Source organism: Paramormyrops kingsleyae, chromosome 11 (genome assembly GCF_048594095.1).
Source record: "Paramormyrops kingsleyae isolate MSU_618 chromosome 11, PKINGS_0.4, whole genome shotgun sequence".
NCBI lineage: Eukaryota > Metazoa > Chordata > Actinopteri > Osteoglossiformes > Mormyridae > Paramormyrops > Paramormyrops kingsleyae.
Window position 1 is genome coordinate 25315126 of NC_132807.1, and position 24808 is coordinate 25339933.

General features: G+C 46.0%; 1 protein-coding gene across 1 annotated transcript in view; it reads left to right on the plus strand.

Annotated features, from left to right (window-relative positions):
• The window catches only part of hcn4 (hyperpolarization activated cyclic nucleotide-gated potassium channel 4), a 65114-nt gene that overhangs the window by 29727 nt on the left and 10579 nt on the right, over positions 1-24808 (plus strand). Inside the window, exons 3-5 of the mRNA XM_023819700.2 lie at positions 8542-8703; positions 13449-13667; positions 24369-24515. Of these exons, the coding sequence (XP_023675468.1) occupies positions 8542-8703; positions 13449-13667; positions 24369-24515 (528 nt within the window). The remainder of the gene's footprint in view (positions 1-8541; positions 8704-13448; positions 13668-24368; positions 24516-24808) is intronic.

Genomic DNA, 24808 nt, shown 5'->3' on the forward strand with positions numbered 1-24808 from the left:
CCCCATAAAGCCAGAGACCGGTCCTCACAGGGCCGAAGACCATTCCCCATAAAGCCAGAGACCGATCCTCACAGGACTGATGACCATTCCCCATAAAGCCAGAGACCGGTACTCACAGGACTGATGATCATTCCCCATACAGTCAGAGACCGGTCCTCACAGGACTGATGACCATTCCCCATAAAGCCAGAGACCGGTCCTCACAGGACTGATGACCATTCCCCATAAAGTCAGAGACCGGTCCTCACAGGACTGATGATCATTCCCCATAAAGCCAGAGACCGGTCCTCACAGGACTGATGATCATTCCCCATAAAGCCAGAGACCGGTCCTCACAGGACTGATGACCATTCCCCATAAAGCCAGAGACCGGTCCTCACAGGGCCGAAGACCATTCCCCATAAAGCCAGAGACCGGTCCTCACAGGACTGATGACCATTCCCCATAAAGCCAGAGACCGGTACTCACAGGACTGATGATCATTCCCCATACAGTCAGAGACCGGTCCTCACAGGACTGATGACCATTCCCCATAAAGCCAGAGACCGGTCCTCACAGGACTGATGACCATTCCCCATAAAGTCAGAGACCGGTCCTCACAGGACTGATGATCATTCCCCATAAAGCCAGAGACCGGTCCTCACAGGACTGATGATCATTCCCCATAAAGCCAGAGACCGGTCCTCACAGGACTGATGATCATTCCCCATAAAGCCAGAGACCAGTCCTCACAGGACTGGTCGTGAATGATAAGGTTGAAGAAGCTCTGCGGATGGTTTGTCACAGTCATTATCGCTCTGTTCCTTCAGCAGCATGTTCTCACAATTCCCTCTATGTGCCGTGAAAGTGATGAACATGATAAGATGGCCTGCTCTCGTGTAAGGTTTCTCACTTCTTATTTACATGGCCTTATTTTGAATTTTTGTTTTTTAAGGGAATTACTGAGGGAATTACTGTGCCCTAACCACACCAAACGCATAACAGTATGGAGCATGTGTATTTGGGGTATTTGGAGGAAAATAGATCCTCTTAAAAGTGAGATGGTTGTAAAACACTGAAGATTGGTTCCGACAGTTTTCACCAAAGGGCTGTGCATTTTACTGCTCCTTGCTCACCCCTTACAGGGAATAAATTTGCCCATTGCACATGGGGGGGGGGGGGGGGTACATGGAATTGATAACTGCTTGTTATCCATGATATCTCCACTGGAGGACCAATCGTGCAAATTTCATCTAATCCCTCATCTAACCACTCATCCTGGTCAGGGTTGTGGAAGGACCTGGAACCTGTCTTAGTCAGCGTGGGGCACTAGGCAATTTATCACAGGACACATAGACACACTCGCATCACAGTCATACGTCAGGGGTAACTTTAGAGATGCCAGATAGCCTAGCTGAATGTCTTTGTACTACGGGATGAAACCCGTGTAAGACAAGGAGAATACACACATGCGCACAAACACACAGACACACACACACACACGTTTTTAATTGTATCTTTGTGAGGACTCTCCATTCATCTCTATAGGGAAAACTCAAATCCAGGGGTCTCAAACTCCGGTCCGATTGCAATAGGGCCGGATCCCTGCGCAGATTTTAGTTTACCCCCATTTAACACACCTGATTCAACTCCTTCTGCTAATTACTGCACAGCTCTTTAGCTGAATCATTTGTGGTGGAACAGGGAAAGAGCTAAGTTACTAAGCTTCTGCGGGTGGCGTGGGGGCTGCACCTTCAGGCTGCTGGGTTTGAATCCTGCACTGGGAGTGGAGTTTGTCTTTTTTCCGGGCAGTGGTGTCTCAATGGTTAGGGAAGCGCACTTGTAATTGAAAGATTGCTGGTTTGAATCCCCGACCAGCATGGTTCCGCCCCCACGCACTGCTCCCCGGACGCTGAATTAGCTGCCCCCTGCTATGTCACGATGTCACATATGGGTTAAATGCAGAGGACACATTTCGTTGTTGTGCACTGTGTGCTGTGGTGTGTCAACAATGACCACTGATCTCTACATTCTAAACTCCACAAAGGGCTCTAGCCCCCCCAGGACTGGAGTTTGAGACCCCTGCTCTAATCCCAGCATAAATATCTTAACCCCTTCCCAGCCCTAACCTTAACCATAGGTAACAAAAAAATAGGAGACTTTTGGCATTTTTACTTTTTTGATTGTATTCACAGATCTTTGTGGGGACCTGAAAAATGGTCCCCACAATGTCATAAAACAGGTTTTTATTACATGGTGGGGGACATTGTGGGGGTCCCCACAATGTAATATAAACCTAATCCACACACACACAAGGCGAAGGCTGGGGTATGCATCCTTAACCCTGCAGATGTGAGGCAGCCATGCTAGCCAATCTAGAATTATAATATTTTAATAAATTTTACAGATCTTTCTAATGGGGTACATTAAACATGTAGAGTCCAGGAGAGGCCAGTTCTGTGGTGCTATTTATAATAATAACTGATGATCATTAATGAATAACCAGAGTGGGTAACAATTCACTACATGAATATTGTGTTGAAATTGCAGCATCGGCCACAGAAGAGGCAAAATAACAAAAGAAGATAAAATGAAAATACAGCAAAACCTTTTTCATGTATATTTGCTTTTTATTGCTCACAATAAATGTTGCGTATATTCAGGATATTCAGGGATAACGAACGTCATGCTGCTTTCCATACACGCACGCGATACGCTGCTTTATAATTTAGCTAGCGGTGGTTATAAGCATCAAACTGGATTATGAAATCCCATTTTTGTTCCTGCACAGAGAGAACAGTCAGAATACTGCCATATGGTTCAAAGCAGCTCTTTTCTAAACTTATAACGTTGCTTCATGTTATGATTCTTACAGTCAGGAGCCAGTGACGAGACACTGCAGGAGCTGGCTTAGCTTCAGACTGTCTAATTAAAGTAGAACATTAGTCTTCTATTAGGTAATAGAGACAGGATTTCATACATAAACACCCTGGGTGAGCTTGCCAAGTTGTATTGGTAATATCCGCGATTATTACTTAAGGAAAATCCAGAGCTTCTCAGGACTAATGTGATTTTGTGTGCCTGAGGAAATTCATTCTATCATATTAAGCATTTTATTCAAAATATGAAGTCACTGTTAGAAAGTTACTGATACTAAAAAAAAAACACACAAAGGAAATTGACATAAATGCTTCAAGCCTGTTAAATTGCCTAAAAAAGGCATTTTGATTTCCCAATCAGGTTACAAAACAAGTGGATGTGCAAAATAGCATTGGGATGAACAGTTAATGAGGGTAACATGAAAGGTAGAACAATTTCAATATGCCGAACAACAGTGCCACTGGTTTTGATCTCAGCTTTAGTGGAACGAGAAGAGTACCATCTGTGTTTGTTTATTGTGTGCGGCCAGGCAGTCCATCCCTATTAATATTGGAAACTGGGATTGTTAAGATTTATGGCTTTATGGCCCAACTGGCTGCGTGCTGGATTGGTGGGGGAATGATTTAATATGTGACAGAAATCTCATGACTTTTTGGTGGAGCAGGCAAGGCGGGGGCGTTGGAAACAGAACGAAACAGCAGAGCAGTATCACAGGCACAACTGCGACGAAACGGTACAGCAGGAGGATATTACCAACAGAGATGGGCAGTGGGAGGGTGTTACAAACAGAACAGAGTGGTGGGAGGGTGTAACAAACAGGAAAAATCAAAGCAGTGTTACACATCAAAGAATGAGATAGTGTTACTGAGCAAACAATGGGAAGGTGTTACAAACAAAGTGTTACACATCAAGAAGTAAGATGGTGTTACAAAGCAAACAATGGGAACGTGTTACAAGCAGAATGGCACAGGGTATTACAAACACCACGACAAAGAAATGTTACACATCAAAAAGTAAGATGGTGTTACAAATAAAGGGGATGTGTTACAGGCAGAATGGCATAGGGTATTGCAAACAGAACATCAAAGGAGTATTACACATCAAAAAGTAAGATGGTGTTACAAAGTAAACAATGGGAAAGTGTTACAAGCCGAATGGCACAGGGTATTACAAACACAACAACAATGGAATGTCACACATCAGAAAGTAAGATGGTGTCAAGAACCAATCAAGGGAAGGGTTTCACAAACACAACAGTGGTGGGATTACAAACAGAACAGTGGGAGGGGTATACAAAGAAAACAGCAGGAGAGTCTTACAAACAGAACAGTGGGAGGGTAGTACTGACAGCAGTGGGGGATGATACAAACAGGACAGCAAATGGGAGGTACAAACAGAACAGAAGAGCGGCGAGGCTGGGAGGGCTCTCTTTTCATTTTGAATGAAGAAAAAGGGTCAGTGATAATGGAGGCAAATAATAAATAATGCAAATCAACTAATCAGTGCCCACTTGGCAGCGGCTGCTCTTTCAGAGATAAGAGGTTGGATAATAAAGGGTTTAATGGGGCGTTATTTGATTGCAGCAGCAGGGGAAGCTTGCCGAGAGCCAAGAAGTGTAACTTGTGTTATATCGGCAGCTTCTGCTGCATGTTTTGTGGAACCACTGTATGAACATATGTAATCTGAACGGGAGGACAGAATTTCCCGGACCTGGCCCCACTTGCTGCTATGACCAAAGTAGGGAGCAGATACTTCCTGGTCATCTGCTTCTACGGACGTCCTGTCCTTAGTTAAGAGGTACAGAGGTATCCATAGATCCAAGTGACAGTGGTAGCATTGACTTGCCCAGCCACGGACAGATCCCCCATGCTGAACAGCAACCTTCTCAACCGTTTTCCCCGCTTCCATCCCGACCCACCTGAGCTCATCAGTGAACAAATGGCCGTCCACTGTGGACTGCGTGCATGTGTGTGCGGATTTCCATTGCAGTCCATTCCCTATACACCTTTCCAGAATCAGTGACATGAAAAATGGTGCTCATTAAGTATGGGACATAGAGACCTGTGATAATCACATGTACTTTGTCATTTGAAAAGATTATTTAAAATATAAAATGAATTAGTCTAATTAGGCAGATGGGAGTGGGCAGCCCAGTGGGGCAGTAGGTAGCCCCACTGCCTCACACCTCCAGGACTGGGGGTTTCAAAAGCTGCCCCTGCTCTTTGTGTGTGATGTTTGCATGTTCTCCCCCTGTAACCTGGGTGCTCCTGCAATGCATAAACAAAGAGGGATGTGGCTCGCTGACTAAATGGCCCATAGAGCTAGGGCATGTGCCCTGTAATGCACTGGCATCCATTCCAGGGCTTAACCCTGCCATTGGCCGTATGAGGCTTGGGATAGCCTCCAGGTGACCCATGCAACCCTATGCTGGGCAAGCTCATGGAAGATGGATGGAGGAAAGTATGAAGAACAGCAGTGGAAAAAGCCTGCAGATGCACAACCCTCACATGGTTTGAGATCTTGGAACTGAAGGGTCCTGCAAAGTGCTGTTTGACTAATAACTCGGTAGTATTCGAAACACAAAGGAGTTTCACTCGGCCTGATGAAAAACGTTATGAACATGTAGCCAATAATGATCTGTTAATAAGAGTGTATATCAGTGATGGGCAATCTTATCCAGAAAGGGCCGTTGGGGATGTGGGTTTTCGCTGCGACACCTTAATTAGATTAGAGGACTCGTTGGCTGAAGAGTCCTCACACCTGGGTTTAACCAGCTGACCTAAAGGTTTCCCAAAACCTGCAGAGCCTACACAGACACACCGTAAAACACACCGGCCCATTGCGGATACCCCTGATGTATATATGCACACGCGTTACAGCTACCAGTCCTTAAATCACTCACACGCCTCCCTTCCCTTGCCATGTGAATTTCACATTTATTATGTGTGTTCAGTGTATGTTTATGGGATCATATAATGTCAATGCTATCCAACTGGCACTGTCTTGTTGTTACTGATATCTGATAATTTGGCTCATTTAGCTGATTTTAAAAAAGGGTGCCGTCCCTATTGCAATTTCCCTGCTGTTTTTTAATCTGCTTGGACACCAGAGGTTCAGCCTTTCTGAGAACGTTATTTTGATATTTTTTTTAAATGTCTCAGATGATTGAGACGTTCTCTGTTCCCGGTCGACTGATTTATAATAACTGCACATCAGAATAGATTTAAACTATTTGTGAGGAGCGTCTTTCGAAATGGAGGCTGAGTCCAGGCCTGGTTCGCGTAGCTAATTTATTTTAATAAAGGAGAAGCAGAAAAAAAAAAAATCCTGTGCAAATCAGTCTGCCTCCAAACTCGGCGTGTTTCACAGCCGCAGCCATTTAATATGTTCAGTGCTGTGTGGAGATTTGCATGACATTACTGAGGGCAGATCAGGAAAACTCTGCTGCTACTGTATGCATAGTTCATAAGTTCAACAGGGATTTGACAGAAGATGCAGCTTCTTAATTGCAGGGCAATGCAATAATATCATTTAGGATTGGGAGAATGGGAGTGGGTGTGGCACTTAGTTTAAATCTAATGAGAGCCAGTAAATTATCCAATGAGAGGTGAGTTAAACTTGTCAGTGGTTGGCAGCCCACGAAAGCCCCGCCTACCATGGGTTTTGGATTTACAGGGAAAATAGGTAAGCTGAATCAGCAATATATATATTTTTTAATGCTAAGACCTTGTTTATAGCAATATATAGTATTCTGCTTGATTCTAATTTTAGGAATGCATTTGAAGAAGCCCCTACTTTTTCAGGTGCTAAGTATTACATAAAAAGTCAAATTCACACCCATCTAGGACCGAAAGTGTTCATATACACACACGCATACACAATCCTCATTCTCTGCAGTGCGTACACACATATCACAGAAGTCTCAGTGGTCCTAATTATTGGGTTAATTTTGTCAATAACTCATTCACTGCTGAGAATGCTCAGCGATAGATCATTAAATAATCTCTCCCCTAACACCCAAGTCTTCATTTTAAAGCAAGCACTAGCTAGCTGTACTAAAATAACATTCCTGAAATTAGTTTACATAATTAGTAATGGCAGAGAGAAACTGTGAGGAATTAGCGTGATAAAAGCGCCACGTGAGGAAAGCCCCCCCTTGTAGGCCGAGCGGCTGAACGCATTGTCGGGCCGCCACAGAGTGTATTTGGATTACGCCACATTGATCTGATGTCCAGTCTGCGATAATGAGGAGTTCTGAGGGAAACGTGACTTTTTCATTCATGCATTTCCATGGAGCATTTTCAGGGTTTTCTGGTATCTTCAGTGCTGGGTTTAGGCACAGAATAACACCACGACCAAACGATGTCAGGCTCCCAGTGAGGTAAACAGGATACTTTCCCAACCTCGTGATTCATTTACTTAACAGAACTTCCTCCAAAGTTTGTGAAATTCATTTACACTAGTGGCCAAAATTGTTGGAACACTTCCAATTTTTAGAGATTGCAAAACTGTTGCTCTAGTTACTTATTTTATTGTCCAATGTATGATATTTGTAACATTCTTTGATTATTTATAAGCATTACAGCAGATATTCATGTAGTAATTTTTAAAGCTTAAAGTTTATGTATTGAGGCAATGCAGTACTTCAGAGCTGTATTTTGAGGGAAACTAGCATGAAACAAATACTAAAGGAAGTGGTACGATATATTAATTTGAAGCAGGGGAATGAAGCGATATGGAACAGTTTGATGACCCTGCTACGGATGCCCTGGGGAGGGAGGTCTAAACTTCCTTTTCTTGTTCCCAAAACTTCCTGGCCCTCACTGACACAGAATGTGCCCTAAACCTAACCCTAAACCTAACCCTTTGCCCTGTGCAGGAGCTCATGCTTAGATGGCGATAGACCAGTGGATCTTCAGCAGGGAGATTCTAGGATATTTTTGTGGTGAGGGGCATGACAGGGGCCATAATCCATACTCAGGAGCCCACCTTATTAATAGTCACTGATAAGTCACTGATGTGTTTTGAATGGGTGAGTAATAGGGGTGAGGGCATTCCTGGGCCAGCTAGGGCCCGTACCTGTAGAGGCCCCTGCTCTTGACCCTGGTCTTGGTGCCTCAGAGTATACGTAGAATTTCAACATGCCTGGCTATTGAAGAATTCTGTTTGCCTAATTACTACACTACATAATTATTAGACTACCTGAACCCATTTAAGGTTATTCCCTCTGTGCCTCTCGCTACCCGAAACTTGGGTCAGGGTTCACAACAGTGATGTATGCAGACTGGACTTGAACATCCCAAGAGCACTTCGGTACCGGGTCGCCTAGAACAACCTGTACGCTCTGTCGCTCCTTCCTATCTTCCCCACTTAAAGGCAAAGCGACCTTTGTTCTTGCAAAAAAAAAAAAGAACATCATATTACATAAAATACCTCATTCTTTAGGTTTGGCATCCACACCAGGCCGAGAACATCATGACCTCAATTATTCAGGGCTTAGGATTAAAATGAAACTTTTAACTGTTAAATCCTCTGCGCTTTGCTTTGTTCATTGGGTTGAAGTGGGTTGAACTAGCGTTGGAGGTAAATATGGAGTAAAAGCATTAAGCATGGCTACAGCAATCTCTGGTCACTGATCAGTATATCCACCCCCCTCCTATCTGCCTCCCCATGACCCTACAGATCTTCCACATGACCTACGACCTGGCCAGCGCCATGGTGCGCATCGTCAACCTCATCGGCATGATGCTGCTGCTGTGTCACTGGGACGGCTGCCTGCAGTTCCTGGTTCCCATGCTGCAGGACTTCCCTGCCGATTGCTGGGTCTCCAAGAACAAGATGGTGGTGAGTCTCTTGCCAAGGATGTGGTCCCCGGGGTGGGGGTCAGTGGGCTGTTTGGTGTCATTGTGTCGCCGTGGACCAGTCACTAAAGGTGACCCAGAAACTGTAGACACAGTGGCCCTCACTAGCTGGAACCTTTCAGGCCTCCTTGAATCTGTTATTCCTGATGTGTCCAAAGCTATCTTGCTCGTGAGAAGGCAGCTCCACGCTTGCACACATAGACTGTCCTTCCTTGCCGGAGGCTTTGCCCCATGAGCACCTCGTACCAGGTACCACACGGCCTCGCTGGGGCCGCTCCAGTGGACAGGCTGCGCTGTTCCCCCAAGAGGCAGCACAGAACAACATGGGGTTCCTCAGCCCTTGTGTGTTTCGGAGGGTCACTTGGGTATGATTATATAGACACGATACTTTAGAAGATTATTTGTCACATTACAGTAATTTGGCAACGTAAAGCAATATTGTGTAAACCCTGCCTAGGTTTTGCTCAAGTGAAAGGAAGAAAGTAAATTAGAGAAATTAAATTTACTTTGATGTATGTCCTGCAAGCCAGGTAAGTCCTTTAAATCCTTGGCACCGGTCTCAGAGTGGAACACAAACGCAAAGTACATCTTTCAGCCCTCTCAAGTTAATCCTTTTTTTCTGTTTCTGTATTGTCATGTGACCTGAACCTCGGTAATGGGTCTGTCACTTGATTGATTAGTGCTGGTGGGGTCCATCCTCCATCAATAAATTCCCAGTATAATGTTAGGATAAAGCTGGATCTGGGTGGGCGAAATAGCATATTCAATTTCTATTCCACATTTCATGTCCAAAAATTTCAAATCGCATCGCAATTCACAATCAAAACAAACCTAAGCAACCTTTAAGGTCCTTTTTAAAAATGATTCCATTAATATTGCTTGTCTAATGTAAACTGGGAGGTAGTTCCATATTTCAAGTAATATAAACAACAGATGGTTGTTCAATGTTCGTAGTTCACAATTTGGTCCTGGGAAAGCGTAGCATGTTAAACCGTACAGACCATGAAGGACACATGGAGGTTAGAGCAGAAAGGAGGTCGGTAAGATAAGTGGGGCCTTTGCCATGGATAGACTGGGAGACCAGCAGGAGCACAATGTAGTCTATTCTCTGTCTGATAGGAAGCCAGTGCAGTAGAGCTAAAAACGTGGTGATATGGGTCAACTCTCCTTCTCTTATAAGGACCATGGTAGCCAGGGGCGGACTAATGCATAGGTTGTCTGAGGACCCCGGCAAACATCAGGGCCCTGTCCTGCCTTGGGGGGGGGGGATGGAATGGCTAGTTAAAACACCTGAGTATCCATGCTGATGTCAGCCTAGGGCACCCAGGTAAGTAACTCCGCCCCCGACAGCAGCAATATCCTGGAGAAGAAGTGTGTAGTAGGAGAAGGGGAAGTCACATGAAAAGGCACCACCATAGTCAATATGTGATGGAAGAATAAGCTTTTCAGCATCTGAGGAGCTTAACCAGGAGATGTTTTGAGTAGATGTTTGAATATGATGACTTGCCAGCAGTTTTGTGAGCAGGCATGAAACTCCTCACTAAGTTTAGAAACCACTTGACAAAGGTTGATAGTATTCTCTTCAGTAGTGGGTACTGAAAGTGTACCCACTTAGCTAAGGGATGCAGTTCATAGGGCCTTGGGTTTGGAAATTATAGCTCACCCACCTCCAGATCCCTTCCAAACAGATGTTTATATTCTCGGTGACAGTGCAGTTGTCCGGCTGGGTGTTCATACACAGCTGTATGTCATATGCATAGCTGTGTACATTGAACATCTGGCCCAAAATGAGCGTGAAGATGAGAAAAACAATGTCCTAGCCTTGGCCATTGGAGATACTACAGGTGACAAGTGACACAAGACCTAATTTGAACAACAGAAACAAAATGCTGTCTATTAGAGAGATAAAAGGAAAACTATTCCAGACATGTGTCGTGTAGACTAATCTAATCCCTTAATCTTTTCAGGAGAATGTTTTGATCTACTGTGTCAAAAGCTGTTGAGAGATCAAGAAAAATGGGGATTGAAGGAGAACCAGAGTCAGTAGCCATTAGCTAGTTGTTGGTGACTTTCACAAGGGCAATATCTGTACTATGATGAGGACTAAAGGACTAAAACCTGATTGAAATTTTTAAAGGAGATTATGGGAGCTCATGTGAAACACCAAATGATTAGCAACTGCCTTTTCAAGTACCTTAGCAGCAAACGGGAGGTGAGAGATGGGCCTGTAACTGGAGAAGAATACATTGTGATCAAGACTTTTTTCTGCCGTAAAGGGGTGTCAGCAGCTGTTTAGAACAGTATTGGAACTTCACCAGTCTTAAGAGATTTATTAATCAAAATTGTAATAAACTGAATCAGAATAAATGAGCAAAACCATTTTATTAGTTGACATAGAAGAACTTTTTCTTATTGGAGAGTTTCTGCAATGGACTGCCGTTTTATTAGAGTTTGCACTAATGCCTTCTGCTCTACAGTATGTTGCCTGGACCAGACCAGACCACCAGCATGTCCAGGATATGTGTTTGGAAGGTGGAGAAATAGATTGATGTTGGACATTTTCTCCATAAAAAAAAAACATCAAGAAAGCAGTTACAAGTTTCAATGGATGCAGAAGAAGTTTCTGGTAAAGCAGTACTGAGAAGCTGATTTATTGTACAAGAGAAGACTCTGGCATTTCCAATTTCTGATTAACCTGATAACATATTCCCTAGAAGCTGCCTTCAGAGCTCCTTTTATAGTAGAACTGGTGGGACTTCATAAGGTGAAGTTGTTCTGTAAACAGTAGCTGGGAGCATCTGAAGGACATGATCTGGGTTTTTACAGGGGCCACCGAATTAACGGCAATGTTAAGGATGTCATTTTTGGAACTAGCCAGCTGCTTGGCATTCATCTATGTGTCAACACAGAAGACAGCTGAGCAAGTTATGTCCATAAACCCAGAGATATTTTCGCATTTGAGGCTGTGGCATTCAAAGTCATAGATATCGAGATATCAGGTACATCTGAGATTACTGGATCAAGACTTTCTCCTTTGTTGCGAGTAGGGATCATAACATTCTATATCATTTTAAAACAATCAAGCAAGTTTTTAAAATTCACAGCCAGTGATCTGCAGGGTCATTAATACAGATGGTGAAAAATTTCAGTAATATGAACAGGGACTTAAAAAAGTGAGAAGATCTGAAAATTGTCTCTGCCAGGTTTCCATCATACTAAAATCATGAAGTAAAACAGATTTGCTTGTCAGAGAGTATATGTTATACAAGCAATTTACTGGAAAATTTTATTTGTTCATGAGTATGCAGGTCACTGAGGTTGACCACACAGCATGCAGAAAACTTGCTACGGTCCAATAGGACCGAGCTGTTTTGCATGGAGTCCTTACTTGGCTTGAAGTTCAAACCCAGCTTTGATTTTTGGTGGTAATATTTAATTGTTGTCAAAATGTCAGTTGTCACGTAAAAGATTAACGGTAAGTCTCACTGACAAGATTTGCCTGCGTTGGCAGTTCAACTCAGGGACAATCCAAGTAATCATAATGGTCAAAATTAAACAAATTAGAGAGAAACATACAGGACATTTTTGTAGATGTAGTTGAGTCTTTTTGTTTATTCACTAGTGTATAAACATTTACATTCATTTGTTTGATAAAAGCATGGTAAAAAGGAATATATACATTCACCATGAATCAGTGTAGTAAATCCTATGGTATTTTAAATACAGTAAGACTACAAATTAAGTGATATTACCTATTCAGTAATACCTTAACACTACGTAAAAAAATAGACAAATATAGCTACATATCGATACATAAATGAAGCCAATGAAAATGTCAAGGAAATATGTGTGTGACATCAGCAGGGATTATGGTTCTTGGGACTGGTGTCAACTCCTAGGTGCTGAGATTTCTGAGAATAAAGGTCAGATGAAACAACTCGATGCACGCAGACCTGGCTCTCCCCCCTGAAAGTCGCTTGGCCAACTTAATTGGACAGATTAAATTACACGATTTTAAATGCAGGAGCAGCCGTGAGTGAGACTATGGAATGTTGGCAAACTACGGTCAAATGCTGAACGTCTTCATGGCAGCAGCGCCCAGCTCCTGTCGTGACGGTGCCACCCTCGGTCTCAGTCATGCCCAGACTATGTACGTCTCGTCGCCGCTGCTTTGTTTTGACCTTGACCTTTCTGTAGGCAGTGATCACCATGTCTTCCTCCAGGTTTCTCTCCACCGAGAATTTGGTCTGAATCCAATTCGAGCGTGTCACCTCGGGAGAGAGACCATATCGATTCGCCGTGCGCCAGCGCTGGAAACAAAAGGGCGACGGGCGATTCGTCCACATCCATTTCCTTTTAAGCCGCCCGCCTACGTTTTCGCCTTCGGAGAATCGAGTCGGGAAGCGGGTCGGATATGTTGAATCATTCATTCATTATTTGCTCACGTTGTGCGGCAAATATGTGCGTTTGTATGAATACGGTCGGTATTCAGGAGGTGACAGGTAAACAGGGGACGAGGGGACGGGTGTTGAACTTGTGCTTTGCATGCGGGAGTGTGTTTGAACTGTTAATCCTTTAACAGATTGTCCTGAGCGAGACGGAAAGCTGCTTCATCACAGTGATGTCTCCACATGCACCGACATTGCTTATGGTCCCTGTGGTGCTTGGGGGGGGTTGGGAAACACACAGTGCCCCCTGGTGGTAAACCTATGTCCTTCTCCACCTCAGAACGACACCTGGGGCCAGCAATACTCCTACGCGCTCTTCAAGGCCATGAGCCACATGCTGTGCATCGGCTACGGCATGTACCCCCCCGTGGGCATGACGGACGTCTGGCTCACCATCCTCAGCATGATCGTGGGCGCCACCTGCTACGCCATGTTCGTGGGACACGCCACCGCGCTCATCCAGTCCCTGGACTCCTCCCGTCGCCAGTACCAGGAGAAGGTGAGAGGTTGAGAGGTTGAGTGGTTGAGTGGTTGAGTGGTGATGCTCGGGCTGGATAGGGTTCATAGGGCCAGCTTCTCCTTGAAGAGTGCGGCCCTTTTACACCACACGACGTTACGAGCTCCGCGGGTAATCAGTGCATTCCATTCAAACTGTACTTGTGCCCTGTGTGGACGCCTGGATGGGATGTTGCAGTAACCATGGAAATGGACCAGCTCGTTGGGAACCTGAGCTGTATACCTAAGAGTTTTGTACCATGGGCTGGACCCACATATGCTTCTCTTATTAATCCCCTTTCTGGACCTTGAGGGCATCAAATGAAGATCTGCTCTAATGAGTCATTAGCTGATGTGGACAGCTGTAAAGCACATGTATGGTCATTTTGTCAAAAACTAAGTACTAATAATATTTTGCATATTGCATCACTACATGTGTAAATATGAACTGCAGGACACTAAATAGCCCTTTATTTTTCCTGTTTTATACTTGATGCCCACTAAAGGCTGGGGTTGATACTCACCTCCCTGTGCTTGAACTGATGACCGCTTGGTGCGGTCGCTTGACCTGTCAGCTTAAAGGTAAATTGCCGCGTCTCTGGAGAGCGGAATGGAGGCCAGGTCAGCTGAAAGACGTCCCGAAATGAGTGGCCCTTTCCCTGCAGCCTTTCAGCCGATGTTCACGTTAAACAGGCTTAAACTGAGCGCCCGCTACGATGCGCAGCCTCGATAAGCTGCTCAGTGCTCTTTAGCTAAGTTTAGGATGTTATTGAGGACAGACAGTGACATCTGGTCACCCCGCCTCACCTTCTCTGAGATTCAAATCCCAGCATGTTGGTGTGCAAACCCCCCCCCAAAAGTGTGACGGCACGGCAACTGCCTGCCTGCCTGACTCTCCGGCGGAGCCCGGTTGGGTGATAATTAGCTTTGCTGCCAGGCCGCCCAGGACCCCTCCCTGAAGAAGGGCCCCACGGTGAGCAACAGCTCCAGGCGGGGGTTGGGGGGGGGGGAGCGGGGAGAGACTAGTGTGATTCCCCCCCCCCAAAGTCCTCGCTATGTCACATGCTAGCATAGACATACTCTGTCCTTCAGGCCAGGGACAGGAGTCAAGGACCAGTAGACTTGGTAGGCAGGTGGACCACAGAACACGCAGGTGGACCACCAGACTCAGGTGTGCAGATGTAAGGGTGAAAAGGCCCAGAAACATTTGTAAGCATATCTGTTTTTTTTCTGTCCCTCTGAAATAAAATTTGCACAAAATAAAAATAAGATATACTCACTGACATTTCATCAAATTGCCCATAGGTGTACATTTGTGAGCGAATGGTGTGTATGTTGGTGCCCCATCCTGGGTTGTTCCTTGCTGTGTGCCCATAGCCTCCAGGATAGGCTCCGGACCCCCCGCAACCCTGAATAGGACAAGCGGTTATAGAAAATGGATTGATGGACTCACTATTCCTTTTTTTCTGTTAAAGAAATTTCTAAAAGACTTGGATGTCTTAGGTGTAAATTATTCTAGAATTTCAACTCCCTCTTCAGGATTGCCAACTCTCATGCATCTGGCGTGACACTCACACTTTCTGACTCTCAGGCTCACGCAAGAAATCTTACGGCAAATCTATATTATTCCATTATAAACCTCAAATTAGCTACATCAAAAGCATTGGGGTACTTGAACTGCAAACCTTACAGACTATTTCAAGGTAATAAAACTGTTACATGCATGTAAATGCGTGTGCAGATTTATCGCGAAATGAAAATCTCACGCCAACAAGCTGACTGATGTCGGCCATTCCGCTTCCTCTTGTGACCCCGTCATTCCTCATGCAGGTCTTAGATGCTCCTGGGGTGCACTGGCATCCCATCCAGGATGTACCCTGGTGGTACCCAAAGCTGTGTATTTGGTCCTGCACTGGTAGCCCAAAATATGCTACAGGGCTCCACCAAACCCTTACCATAAGCTGTTGGATGGAAGGATGGATGGATGGATAGATGGATGGAAAAAAGGATTAATGGATGGATGGATGATGATGGAGGGATGAATGGAAGGAAGAGAGGATGGATGGATGAATGATTGCTTAATTAATGTCACTGTTTCTTTCACAGCACCCACACCATTGTTGTAGCTAGCCGTTTGCTTGCAGCTTTTACCCCAAAACTTTTTCGCTAATTCCAGAATTAAAGTCAGTCATTTGTGTTAATGTGAGTCTCACGGCAAGCATAAAAATTCACCGTAAATTCACAGCTCTTTCGTCTCTGCCAACAAAAACAACTTTCAACGATGTTCGGCATAGAGGTGAGTGGAACGCAAATAACACAGTGCTGTCAGCTTTTTGAAGAGGTGATACTTAGCTACTATGTATGACATAACCCTAATTTGAGTAGCGTTGTCCAGAGTTAAGGAATAGTTGGCTAAAAAGGCTACCAGCTAACAGTGAACAGAACTAGCTACAGTAGCTAGGATTCTGCTAGCAAGTATTAGTACAAAGCAGTGGCACGGATATAATGAGCACTGGGTTAGTTTTGGTCAACTGTGTTCTCCCATGAAACAAGACATATGTTATTACACAGAGAATAAAGAATATTACATGTTATCAATAAATGCTATAAATAGGGTCAGTGATGAATATTCTGCACGCTGACTTGGAGTTATTAAATGTATTAGCTTCTTGCACATTTAATGTAGTGCAGGAATTACATGAAAGCTCCCTTATAGTAATATAAGCTTTACCACCACAAGACCTGAGAGATGACCCGTAGCAGCTGAGCTAGCTAGATAGCTCCCCCCGCCCCCACACACACACTCAACTATGAAGATTTAGATATGAAAAATTGTCGCTGCTTGCTTATTTGTCTTACCAAGTTCGTACTCAGAGGCATTAGCCTGGACGCTAGGCCTACCCATCTGCTATCTGAGCAGGCTCTTATTATAATCTGACATTAGCCAGCAAAGCTAGCCTCTCTCCTGGTCTCAGTGTAATTAAATAAATGCAGCCAGCTGTCAATCTCTAGGCATCTGTTATCAATGGTGTCATTTTTGAAAGTGATTTAATGAGGGATTTCAGTCTGATACAGGATCATTGAAATCTGACTAGATAAGGTGACTGCATCATATCAATCAAGCCTCCTGACTCTTCTGTGAAGGAGTTTTTCCCAGTTGCCTCAACCATTTTATTTGAGTTGGACGGATTGTTGGTCCTTAGCTGAAGCCACCTGATTCTTAAAGTAGCCTAAGGTATGATTCATTTCTTGATATTTAAGGAACTATTATAAGTATCCCAGCATGTTGGTGTACTATAAGTAGCTCTGCCAAACTAGGGTGTTAATTCTCCCAAAGTCAGATTGTTAAGTTTTACAATCCAGTTCACTTTCCCCAAAATCCTCATTCACACGGAGCTTAAATCACAACCTCACCCAAATGACTACAGGGCTTGACCTATACCTTCCAGTCCTGCAAATGCTCTTCCTCTAACCAAACGTGCTGCATGTGCAAATGACACAGCCAGAGGCATGTAGGTTTGAGTCCTGCTTTAGAGCAGTCAGCACCCTGTCCTTCCACGTCATGCCATCTTGGGCAATAGCGTCTAGGACTAGTTAGCGTTGTGAGTCCTGGAGAAGGGCCTCCCGCTTTGTCTTGGGTTATATGATGCAGTTTGCCAGTGTTAGGGTTACCATATGTCTACGTCTTCCCGGACATGTCCTCCTTTTGGGCCCCTGGTATCTGGGCAGTTTTAGGGCTGCAACCCGTATGACGCAGTGTTGCAAGTTACAGTGAAAGGCACCAATTTTCAATATATGGCAGCGACTCAGTACCATCAGACAGTGTTTGCAAGGCTCGTGCACATGTTTACTTCAGAAATGAAAGAAAATGCACATCCCTATGTGTCACGCTGCTCACAAGTGACACCAGCCTCCGGAAACCATTGGCACTTTGACACTTTATTTTTGCTTTTGTGTGAACAGTGAATCGTGCGTGATTTGCTTGAATTTTAAGAAACTTTATCTTAGCGTTTTGTAACTCTTGTTGGAAAAGACTTATATACGCAGATATTGTGCAGAGATTGTAAAATTCCATGACACATTGGCTGGCAGAATTAAGTGGGATCGAAGCTCTGCGGAGCGCTGCATGTGAGGTGCAATATTTGGGAGACATTTGCACATTTTGGTTTGCAGTTTAGCTACAAAGTCCGCTGACGACACTCCTTTCAGGAAGTAAAACACGCAACACAGGAAATGCATCATACAAAGTATGGCTCAGCGGGCTGGGACTGTCAACGGAAGGTCCGAATCCCAGGACCAGCAGACTGATACAGCCATCGGGCGCCTGACCTTTAACCTCCCCCAGCTGCCCCATGGGTGCCGTTTGACCTTGTGCTCAGACCCCAGGCTTCACTCTCACCTGAACATTGCTGAACATTAAGCTGTGCCGCTGCATGAAGTGAGTCATTTAGGATGAATACAAAAACAAAACCTGCTGGCAGGCTAGCAATAGCAATGCATGCCAGACTATTTTTTTTTACTGAACTAGCCAGGTGGCTAGTAGCAAAAATGATTAAGTTCTACCCCCTTGTCTGTCTGTCTTAAAGGAGAGCGAGACGCAAGAAGGAGCGTTGCGATTTCCATGCACTCAAACTTGTATAAATGGCAAATAAAGCATATAAATAATTTTATTTCATTACAAAGAGCAACAAAACACTGAGCAAGCTTTCATGTAAGAGGCCCGTGGCGTTATAGCTCATTAGTGAATGTTCTCAGAAAGGGAAACTGGCGGAAATTAGTTAGCGCTGTTAACTGTATAAACTGCCTGACACAGTTGGTCGCAGAGCATTTTGATATCCTATAGATTAACTTGTGACATTACAGTCCCGTGCCATCTGTCAGGACTGGTATGTTAATACTGTCATGAAAAATCTCATTCCCACTGAAAAGGGCACTGATTCGATATGCTTTGTGTCTTTTCAGAGGAGCTATTTAAGCAGTTGATTTAAATTCAGCGCCAAAATAAGTGGATGGAAGAGAAGAAATGTCCCCCCCCCCCCCTCTGGACAAGGTTTTGTTGTTTGTCATTGTTGTTTTCATAAACATCTCATTTTCGCCAAGAGTTTGTGTCAGAGCAGCATCGCCCTTCAACTCTGCATGTTTCTAGAAGGCAGAGCTCTGTGGGGTTGGGGGGGGGGGTTCTCTTGCGGGGCGGGTGGGCCGCATCTCGCCGACACCTCTGCTTGTCCCAGTGGGCGTCGTCGCAAGATGGGGGCGCCCGCACTGCCCAGAGGAAATTGCACCTCCAGCATCAGAGGAGAATGGACGGCATGCGTCCGCATAAGTGTTGCCGCAGCGTGGGTGAAGCAGCACCCACCCCCTCCCCCCCCACCACCTTCTATCAGTGCTGCAGGATTGCTGCAGGCTCTCCAAAAAGTTATCAGAGGAAGCATCGGACACACAGGGGTAGCAGAGAGCTCCCCCACAGCTGGAGATTCCAGTTCAATCAGTGGGCCGGCATAGTCTGTCTCCACTGTGATTGATTCTCGGTTGCAGTGATGATGACTCCCGTGTCCCTGCTCAGCTTTTCATTCCCCGCTTTGTGTAGGAGGGGCTCTGTAATGACTGCTAGCTAATCGGCTGACTGCTCGATCGCCGCGTTTCCTTAAAACCACGCTGTGATCTATTCTGTACCATCTTCAGATCACCCTCCCCGCAATGCTGAGTCTCCTAGCGGGTTTTGTTCTCTATCTAAACCTGACCGGTGCTGACCCAGGACTGTTGACGGGCTATTAATCGCCCCCCCCCCCCTCCACAGTGCCTCAGATCTGCACTGCGTCTTGGCAGCGCGAATGCGTGACCTCGCAACTGTGGAACGAGGATCTCGGTGATGTTCTCCAGAAGGCTCCTGGGTGAATGGACATCTGCTGTGGTCTCTGTCCTCACAGGGTGCGTTTCCCTCACTGTGTGTTTGGTCCTGACAGTAAGCCTCATCAGGAAGAGCCCCGTTTGCGCTCTGCAAGTCGTGACGCACTGGCTTCTGGATGGCATTAGCGGCTAACGCTATGGGCCTCGCTAATTAACACTTGCCAATTAAGTGCCTCTCCTTGGGGATCGATCTGTTGGAAGCACAAAGCAGATTAAGGAAGGGGGGTGTAGACTGGAATATTCCAGTACTCTCCTGCCCCCGCCCCAGATCCCCAAGAAAACAGAATGAGATATTTCTCTAACGTTACCAGGAAACGACGCATTAACTGAAGATGACCTTTATTTATCTGATGCTTTTATCGAAAGTGGCATAGAGCTGTGGAGATGGAAGCCCCTGGAACAACTGGGGGTTAAAGGTCCTGCTCAGGGGTCCAACAGCGAAATCATTCTGCCTATCCTGGGATTTAAACTGGTGACCTTCTGGTCACAGGAACAGCCTCCGAACCTGCTGAGCCACACTGCTCCGGAACTGCCGCAGCCTGACCATAGTAGTGGGTCAGCATCACCGGAATCCCACCCGCGGTGCGGTTCGAAGCTTCGTCTCTCCCACCTCCACCTAGGGAACGTATGAGTTATGAGCTGTATTCGGTTATCCAGGTGACAGCCATCTTTGAGTAAAAGGTGCCTGGTTAAGGAGGGAGCAGTGGGTTTGAGTGCAGCGGGTTCGGGTGCAGCGCGCCGTTTGAACGCCGGGTCTCGTCCCGTGGGATGCAGCGGCACGTCATAAGGGGTGATTTATGACCCCCCCCCCCGCAGGATGCCCCCTCTGCCTGGGAGCAGAGGAACAGATGGCGAGGCGGGGAGCGGAGCGGTGCGGCGCTCCCAGCAGGCGGAGTCGTGCTATTGTGCTTACGCAGGTAAGCCGTTATTAAAATGGAGCTTAAGGTACTCGCTCAGTGAACCGGCACCCCCCCCTCGCAAAGTGACTCATGGCTGGATTGCGGAGGCGCAGGGGGAGCAGGAAGGACATTAGCGTATGGCTACGGGAGCCTTGCGGGGGGCGGGGGCATCAAGTGCTGCCCCCTAGAGGAGCGTGGCTAAAAGAGCACCTGTCCCTTTAAGCGTTAAACTCTCTGCGGACACGCAGAACCTCCTCGCTCCAGTACCTGTAACACCCCCCTTGAGCAACGAGTCCAGTTGGGCTTCCACGACGTCATACGGCGGCACGATCCTGGGCCCTGTCAGGTCCGGCACGCCACAGAGGTGACCTGAAAAGGCACTTCAGTTTGCTAGATCGTGTCGATCTGAGGTTTTATTTTGAAATCGATTTCTTGATTTACTTGTAAGCTCAATTCTCCTTGCGCTATCCTGGGGGATTAATATGTTAATTTATTTGATGCTGTTTTTGAAGCTCCTTGTTTTGCTTTGCCGTTTTTGCTGCGTTCTGTGCATGTAGACTTTTCGCTTTATGCCTCCTGTTTACCAACTTATTTATTCAAAGATGGGGCAGGAAACAGTGCCCCGCCAGGTAATTTGTAAAGATTGTTGTTGTGTGTCGCAAATCATTCTGCAGCAGACAGTGTGCCCTTGGGCTCCTTTCCGTCCAACCCTTTGTATGTGTGTGTGTGTGTTTGTGTGTGTGTGTGTGTGTGTGTGTGTGTGTGTGCGTGTGCATGCATGTGTACAGTGTAGCAGCCTGAACTCCTGCACTGATGACTTGATGACTTGTCGAAGGTTGAGTGGCAGAACTAGGGCCCATTCAGAAGAGGGGGAGGAGCTGGAAGGGGGTGTGGTTTAATGCTGGGGGTGTTACTGCTATACTGCATTGCTGCAGCATCTTTAAAAAAAAAAATTAAAGAGAACAAAACAGAGATTTAAACAATGGCTGGGCCAGATACAGATAGCTGAGAAGAGCTTTGCTGGGAGACACAGCGAGAATGTGCATTAGAGAATAGCATGGCCAGGTACAGATGAATACAAGAATGGAGATAAAGATAAAAGAGAGAATTGTCTCTGATAGAGAAGATGGGCATAATTGCATCTCCCCTTTTTCTTTCCTCATCTCCTACACCCGCATTTGTATAAAAGAGCAATAGATGACAAACGTTAAGTGATCCTCCTGCACTAGATGAGGCCTGTGATTTGGAAAGTTGTTTATTTTTGTCAGGCAGGTTTTCGGACAACCGTTGAGGGGGTCCATCCATCAGGCCAAGCCAGCAGGCAGCCGGTGAACTCCTAATTCCACGGGTGTTTTCTCCTTGAAGGCATCTGCGTGACTCACGACCGCTGGGTGGAAATCAGGCCCCCTTCTCGTGTGTGTGTGTGTGTGTGTGTGTGTGTGTATGTTGTGTGCAGAGCGCTGTACCCCCCCCCGGGAACACAGGACCGGCTGTAACCATAGGCGCTTTGCAGGTGATAAATGTAAAGTCTGTGATGTCTAAATAGGTTCCTCGAGGATCCAGCAACTGCACGATGCTCTTTAGGAGGAAGGTTCCCTCTACGTTGCCGCTCGTAACATCAAAGACTTCCGGAAGCTTCGCGCCCCGCATGCTAATGAGCTGCAGCCACTCAGACACTAAAGGGTGATTATTTATTTTCTCAGGGTCACAGTGGGGTAAAATATTCGTCCCGCGGTGAACCGCATGTCACAGCGTGGCACTGGGAGACGGCCACCCCCCCCGCAGTGCTGCCCCCCCTCCCTCGCTGCGGTCAGACACAGCCTTTCTGACAGCGGTGTCAGCGTAGCGCTAATCAGGGAAGCCCCCATGGACTCTAAATCTAAATCTTCGTCAAATTCTGATTATTAAACTGCTCTGTTTCTCTCTCTCTCTCTCTCTCTCTCTCTCTCTTCTTTTCCACTCGTCCAACTCCCAGCAAGACCAACCTGTGACTAGATCTCTGATCTTCCTGGTTGCTGTGCTCTATGTGCCTACACACCAGGCCAGACTTATGCACAGGCTAACCAGGGCTGCAGCATGGGGCTTCATGTTGTTGGGGGGGGGGGCCCTTATTTTTTCTGGTTGTTACACCAGCATTTTATGCTGTATGTAGGGCCCCAACAATTTAAACTATAGCCCAGGGGCCCCCATCCCCCTAAATTCAGCCCGGCCCACATATCTGAAAGGGTGTGCACTCGGAGACGGGTCTGGGTATCTTCTGGAGATCAGCAAAAGACAAATATTTCGATAAAATTACCCACGTGCCATAAAAAATCTGAAAATCTGAATTTTGATAATTTAGGCTTAGGGATTCATGGTGGCATTAACTGCTGTGTATTCAGAGTCAAAGGGACTTTCCCATGAATGGAGCTGTAAATAATATATGTGCGTGTTTGTGTGTGTTTGCATATGTACATGTTTGCGTGTGTGTGTGCTTGCGTGTGTATGTTTTCATATGTGTGTGTTTGCATATGCGTGTGTTTGCATGTACAGTATGTGTGTTTGTGAGTGTGTGTGTTTGCGTGTATGTGTGTGTTTGCGTGTGTGTGTGTGTTTGCATATGTGTGTGTGTGTTTGTGTCTGTACATCTTGAGTGTGTTTCTAACTTTCTGCAAGCCGTTTTTATTCAACCAGTCCCCATAAAGTTAGATAATTTTGCTGTATAGGGACCAACAAAGAGGACACACTGTTGTTTTTACTTTTTTATTGAAATCAATTTTCCTCTTTTTCTTGTTTTTGCGGTTCGATTACAAATTAATTTAAATGAGAGTCAAAAAAATGAGAGTCACTGGGAGGTCCCTTCTGAGATACACACTTTCTACTGCTTGTCGTGTACAATGTATTGTGAGTGTGTGTGTGGTTTTAAGTGTATGTGTGTAAATATGTGTCTTCTTGTATTTTGTTTTGGTTGGTGTTTGTCAGGGTCTCCCTGTGTGTGCTTGGTTGTTTGTGTGTCTATGCGTGCGTGTGTATGCATGTATGCGTGCGTGTGTGTGTATGCATGCGTGTGTGTGCGTGTATGCATGCGTATGTGTGTGTATGCGTGCATGTGTGTGTGTATGCGTGCATGTGTGTGTGTGTATGCGTGCATGTGTGTGTGTGTGTGTATGCGTGTGTGTATGTATGCGTGCATGTGTGTATGTGTATGCGTGCATGTGTGTGTGTGTATGTATGCGTGTGTATGTGTGCGTGTGTCTGTGTGTGTGTGTGTGTGTGTGTACACACATGGGTGCCTCTTACACCACTACAGCAGTCTCCCTACTTGCCCCCATGCTGTGCTTCTTCAGCTGCTCTCCATTTCTCCCTCTCTCCATCTCTCCCTCACTCCCTCCCTCCCTCCCTCCCGTGATGCCCATCGCGGTCGCTGGGAGATCTGCCGGTGTCCCTGGCTAATGAGTCCCAGTGTGCTGTGACAGGTGACAGCGCGAGGTTCCCGTGCCGACGCATGCCATCGCCTGAATCGAGTGGCTGCTTCCCATGGCAACTCCACCGCCCCCCCCCCCACCCCACCCCACCCCAAAGTTTCTTTGCATCCTGGGAATAAAGAATGTATCCACTCGACACGGCGGTTTGCACTGTAGCGAGATGCAGAGATTAATGCTTTCCGGAGTTTCTTCCTGTCACACTTTGACGCTCTTTGTTCCGCGTTGCTGGGTGCGCAGCGTACAGGTGAGAACACTCCGCAGACTCTGCATGGTATCGGCGCCCCAGGAATGAAAGTGTTCTGTGACGGGGGGGAGACGTGTTTGTATTTTGTGTTCAGCGGGAGCTGCTGTGTTTGTGAATCTGTTGGGCCGTCAGCCGCGGGTGTCGGGGCCCCGTCAGTGATCACGGGGCCCCCTTGTGGCTTCTCTCTGCAGTACAAGCAGGTGGAGCAGTACATGTCCTTCCACAAGCTTCCAGCTGACATGAGGCAGAGGATCCATGACTACTACGAGCACCGCTACCAAGGCAAGATGTTCGACGAGGAGAGTATCCTAGGGGAGCTCAACGAGCCACTTAGGGAGGTGGGTGGATCCCTTTCAGTGTGACCAATAGGATCATTGCTCCCTCTATGGTCACTCTTGCCATGACATTATGAATCTTCTCCCTGTACGTTCATTCTCATTGAGTCCCTCTCATCATCTCACAATCACAGCAGTGGTTCCTCTGAAAAAGTACCAGTAATTTCTGAAATTTGCTCGAACAACTAATTTACAATTATTTACAATTAATAACACCTAGACCAGTTTTGTGGCATGGCTGGGGCCCCATGACCAGCTTTGTGTTGGACCTAGAATCTTAGAAAGTTGACATGAAC